This window comes from Osmerus eperlanus, chromosome 8, assembly GCF_963692335.1.
Source record: "Osmerus eperlanus chromosome 8, fOsmEpe2.1, whole genome shotgun sequence".
NCBI classification, from domain to species: Eukaryota; Metazoa; Chordata; class Actinopteri; order Osmeriformes; family Osmeridae; genus Osmerus; species Osmerus eperlanus.
This window is the reverse complement of record NC_085025.1, coordinates 3,569,839-3,575,377: the sequence shown is the minus strand read 5'-3', so window position 1 is coordinate 3,575,377 and position 5,539 is coordinate 3,569,839. Positions and strand designations below refer to the sequence as shown.

Here is a 5,539-nt window from a genome sequence, read left to right as displayed (position 1 = left end):
CTCTCTGTGATATGCAGGGCAGATGAAAGGCAGGAACAGCTTGAAGACGTTTTCTGAAAACAACGAAGAGATGGACCAGTTGGACCTGACTGGGTAGGATGAAGCCCCCCCCCTCTCAAACGTGATGAGTGAGCCAGCAGTGTGTGAGAGGGACTGAATAGGTCTGTGATTGGAGCGTCATCGTGGCTCCTGTGACAGGTGATGCACGGCTGAGGTGAGGCGGCCATGTTGCCGAGCAGCTCTGAGCGGTGAGAGATGAGACATCGCCAGGACAACGACGAGCTGCGCATCGCACCGTTCCCTCTCACCAGCCGCTCCCTGACAAACCTGCCAGTGACTCATCTCTCCAGGCACGTGACTGGAACACACAAACACACACAAACACACACACTCACGCGTGCACGAACACACACTCCTCTACTGATGGTGGGCTTCCCCCACTGCCAGTGCGTCACAGATATCAAGTAGACTGAAATCCTTTATGTGTGTGTGAGTGACTGTGTGTGTGTGACTGTGTGTGTGTGTGACTGTGTGTGTGTGTGACTGTGTGTGTGTGTGACTGTGTGTGTGTGACTGTGTGTGTTGGTGTGACTGTGTGTGTGTGTGTGACTGTGTGTGTGTGTGACTGTGTGTGTGACTGTGTGTGGCCATGCTTGCGTACACCTGGGGATGCACGTGTGCAAGTCTGCGTTCATACTTGTGAGCCTTTGCATTTTCTCATGCATATGTGGACTTCGCCATGTGTATAGAGTGTGTGTGTGTGCGTGTGTAGGCTAGGTGTGTGGGGGTATTTGCGTGTGTGTGTGGGTATTTGCGTGTCTGTGTAGGCTAGGTGTGTGTGGGTATTTGCGTGTCTGTGTAGGCTAGGTGTGTGTGGGTATTTGCGTGTCTGTGTAGGCTAGGTGTGTGTGGGTATTTGTATGTCTGTGTAGGCTAGGTGTGTGTGGGTATTTGCGTGTCTGTGTAGGCTAGGTGTGTGTGGGTATTTGCGTGTCTGTGTAGGCTAGGTGTGTGTGGGTATTTGCGTGTCTGTGTAGGCTAGGTGTATGTGGGTATTTGCGTGTGTGTGTAGGCTAGGTGTGTGTGGGTATTTGCGTGTGTGTGTAGGCTAGGTGTGTGTGGGTATTTGCGTGTGTGTGTGTCGGAGATACTCTAGCTGCGTGAAGGTTCCTAGAGGACTGCCGTTTGAAGGGGATGAGTCATCCCTGAGCAACCCCAAGGATGGCTGGTGATTCACCCTCCTAAAAACACGAGTGTGTGTGTGTGTGTGCCGAGGGGTGTGGCTGAACTATGTGAGCAGTGTGTGTGTGTCTGTTTGGGATTCTGCAGAACTGATTGTTTTGTTATCAAAGAAATGCTATACGGATGTGTTGACGGGAGAATGCGATGTGTTCCAGAGACTCTCTACCCAGAGTTCTGTCTTCTCATTATGACCACTGTGTATGAATATGCACAAACTAGGTTGCAGTAGATTCATTATCTTCGCGGCACATCTATTTATACGTGACTTCAAAGGCCAGTACAAGGTCTGCAGCGATGAGATCTTATTCAAATATGTGAGAGATTCTGTTGAATAACATATTGAAATTCCAAGCGGCTCTAGTTCCACTTTGGTTTCTCTCCATCGGTTAAGCGAGCTTTCCGGCTTTGTGTGGAAAGGTTTGGAAACGCTTTTTCAAATGAATTCGGAGAGGAGACAGGAAGAGAGTCATGTCCTCTGAGTTGATTCAGGCGGCTGGCGGATGCCTTGACATCTGCCTACTGGTCTAGCGGTGGTTAACCATCCCCTGGAGAACACAGCAGAGAGGTAGTAGGTGTGAGGGGATAGCTGCATTTATCTTTTAACATTAGAGTGATTGATCAGTATAGCAGCCAGCTGCGTTGATAATGCTGTTACCTGGGAGAGCTTAGACGGGGCTCATTAATCAGAGCTGCGATTAGTGTGTGTGTGTGTGTGTGTGTGTGTGTGTGAGAGAGAGAGAGTGTGTGTGTGTTTCATTTTGAGGACAAGAGAGAGCGAGTGCAAATTCCTTTGATCCGTAAACTCAGGATAGGTGAAAAGCAGGCAAGCAGATACAGCACCTTTCCTTTTGATAGCCTGGTTCTTGTACTGCAGACAAGGGATGAGGGTGGGGGGTGGGGGTGGGGGTGGGGGTTGGGGGTGGGGGCTGGGGGTGGTGAGAGACAGGATGGGAGGCACTGGGGGCTGAGGGATGCTTTCACAAAATGAATCCCTTCTGGATTCTTCTGGGAGCAGCATTAAACAGAGCAGACTGAGCACATTCTCCTGGAAGCTTAAACTCACGCATAAACACAGACACACACACACACACACACACAAACACAGACACACACAGACACACACAAACACACAGACACACACACACACACACAAACACAGACACACACAGACACACACACAGACACACACAGACACACACACAGACACACACAGACACACAAACACAGACACACAAACACAGACACACACACAAACACAGACACACACACACACACAAACACACAGACACACACAGAAACACAGACACACACAGACACACACACAAACACAGACACACACAGACACACACACAGACAGACACACAGACACACACACACACACACACACAAACACACAAACACAGACACACACAGACACACACACAGACAGACACACAGACACACACACAGACTCCCACCGGTCTGATATCCCAGGGGTCACCTTGAGCTGCACAAATTGGCCGTGGTCGGATGAAGTCTTGGTGCCGCCAAATTACGTAGTCACACGTTGCATCTGTTAGGGAATCTACCATCTCCTCTGTGTCTATTCTTCTTTGTCTCTCTCTCTTTCTCTCCATTTATCTTTCTCTCTCTCTTCCTTCTCTCTTTTTCTCTCCGCTTCTCTGCCCCCTCATTCTTTCTCTCTCTCAATCTCTCTCTCTTTCTCTCCCTTACATATTTCTCTCTCTCTTCCCCCTCTCTCTTTCTCCCTCGGTCTCTCTTCCTCTTTCTCTCCTCTGTCTTTTTTCTTCCTCAATACACATGAATGAATCTAGTGGTTTACCTTCCATATCTCAGCCTACAGCTGCTGTCTTTTTCCATTCACTCATTGGAGGTTTGTAAGTAGAGTTCTGCTTATAACTACCGGCTATTCTAACCTCATTGTTCATGTGAATGCATTACTTCAGCTTTTCACTGCTATGAATGAATCTGGTGGTTAGCCTCAGAGAATGCCTGTGAAAGTGTTTCCATAGGCAAAGAATGATCCTTCTGATTATAACTGCACCAACAGTTTACTGTACTGTGGGTGTGGACTAGGTCTCATTCATACATACATAAACACACAGACATACACACACACAGACACAAATGCACACACCACACCACACACACACGCACTGTCTCTTGAAATGAACTCTGCAGAGCCAGGGTCCTCAGCATGCGTCTTGCCACTGCCTGCGTTGGCATGGAAACCCGAGCAGAGCGGGGAACACTCTGTTCGATCGACAAATGGGTCATGGGGAGACAGCACACACACACACAGATACTCACACACGCATATACAGATACTCACACACACACATACCAAAAACATACACACGCCAAGCCCAATGGATGAAGAAGCTGGTAGCCCAGCCAAGCATGCAGTGGGTTGGATGAGGCTGGTCACAAGGCCAAGCAAACACAAGAGAGAGTCATCCTCTGGACCAGATCGAAACGGACTGAAACGAGGGGAAGAACAGGTTAGCAGTTACCAGGCAGGAACTGGAGGTGTGGCGGATGAGCCCTGAGGGTCACGGCTGAGCGAGGCAGGCACAGACCCCCCCCTGGGGGGCCGGGAGGAACCAGGAGGAACCAGGAGGAACCAGGAGGAACCAGGAGGAACCAGGAGGAACCAGGCTGAGACCTGGGTGAAGCAGAGGAACAAGGAGGGGGGCGGAAAACATGAGAGCATGATGACAGAGTCAGGTGGCTGAGCGGTTAGGGAATCGGGCTAGTAATCAGAAGGTTGCGGGTTCGATTCCCCGCCAGAAAAATGACGTTGTGTCCTTGGGCAAGGCACTTCACCCTACTTGCCTTGGGGGGAATGTCCCTGTACTTACTGTAAGTCGCTCTGAATAAGAGCGACTTAAATGACTAAATGTAAATGTAAGCAATGGAGGGGAAAGCTGTGGTTCTCCTGAACTTGGTCTGGGCTGATGCAGAGGATCTTTGATCAGAGGGAAGGAGGAGTGAGGTTGTGGTCTTCTTCTCTCCATCTTCAGTCGTGTCTAACTCCATCCAACAGGAGGATCCCACTGAATTACCATGACAACAAAATGGCGGTGCCGAGCCTACTAATTAGCTCGTTTCACACAGTATTTACGTCACGTTTCGGAACAGAGTTCTGACAATATTGAGTCTTCCCAACGCCTTCAAAGCTAACAACGTAAAGTGCCAGACGTTCCCTGAACACAGACTCCTTCCTGTGAGAAGGTGTTTATACAAGACCCTCTCTCAGCCAGGAAGGCTTTCCTTTGAAGACATCCATAATTAATACCTGGGCTGCTGTCGGACAGGAACCAGAGAGAAGATGGAAAATCCATTTGAGGAGCGGGAGAGGAAGAGAAGTGTCTGGAAGAACATTTGTAACATTTACATTCATCTCTGTGTGAAGTATCTTCCTAAAGGGACAGGAGCCAGAACTATCTCACTTCTTCCAAGCGAGCCTGATGAGTCATCAAGGGTTGGGCACACATACACACACACACACACACATCCACACACACACATCCACACATCCACACACACACACTGACACGCACATGCAAACACACACATAAATTCACGTGCACACCCTCACACATTTCCACTGACACGTGATATCAGAGGTGCATAAGTTACTGTGCATTAAGTGTTCACATGCTCTGCGATAACTGCCACACATGCCAATAGAACCTATCAAGCCTATTGCGTCATCTGCTACTGTCCTTGACTTCTGGGAACTTGAGTTTACGAGCCAGGAACAAGATTTGGAGTTAGATGGAGTTATGTGAGTCTTGGTAAGGAGCCATATCTCTATGACCTTGTAAAACTATCTGCAGGGCAGCGTGATGCAATAAAAAGCTCCTGTTTACTGCAGCCACATTCACACTGTCCATACTGTCACAGACCATTCATGCCACGGTACCATCACCTATCACCACAGGCTGAAATGTTGAAACGGAGGTATTCTACAATGAATAGGCCTTTGTGGAAGAACACACACACATGCACATGTGTATATTATACACATAGACACATGGACACACAAACACACAAATGGATATTTCAGTCTATGACTGGCCGGCTCTCCTGCTCGGTCTAGGGCTGGCATCCAGTTACATCATCTTTTAGAGAACGGAAGCTCAGATTACAGGAAACGCAAACACTCCCCCCTTGGGCCCTGAGTGTGTGTGTGTGTGTATATATGCTCTACCAGTATGCTCGCCTTACGTAACCAATCAGAACGCTCCACACGTTCTCTATCTGGACCTGCAGCTTCTTTGGAAAGAATCAG

The 5,539-nt window shown here is 48.9% G+C and overlaps 1 protein-coding gene across 1 annotated transcript in view; it reads left to right on the top strand.

The window, feature by feature from the left end:
- Positions 1-255: 255 nt before the first annotated feature.
- trib2 (tribbles pseudokinase 2) overlaps positions 256-5,539 on the top strand; it is an 11,013-nt gene continuing 5,729 nt past the window's right edge. The window contains exon 1 of the mRNA XM_062468062.1: positions 256-333. Within this exon, the coding sequence (XP_062324046.1) occupies positions 256-333 (78 nt within the window). The remainder of the gene's footprint in view (positions 334-5,539) is intronic.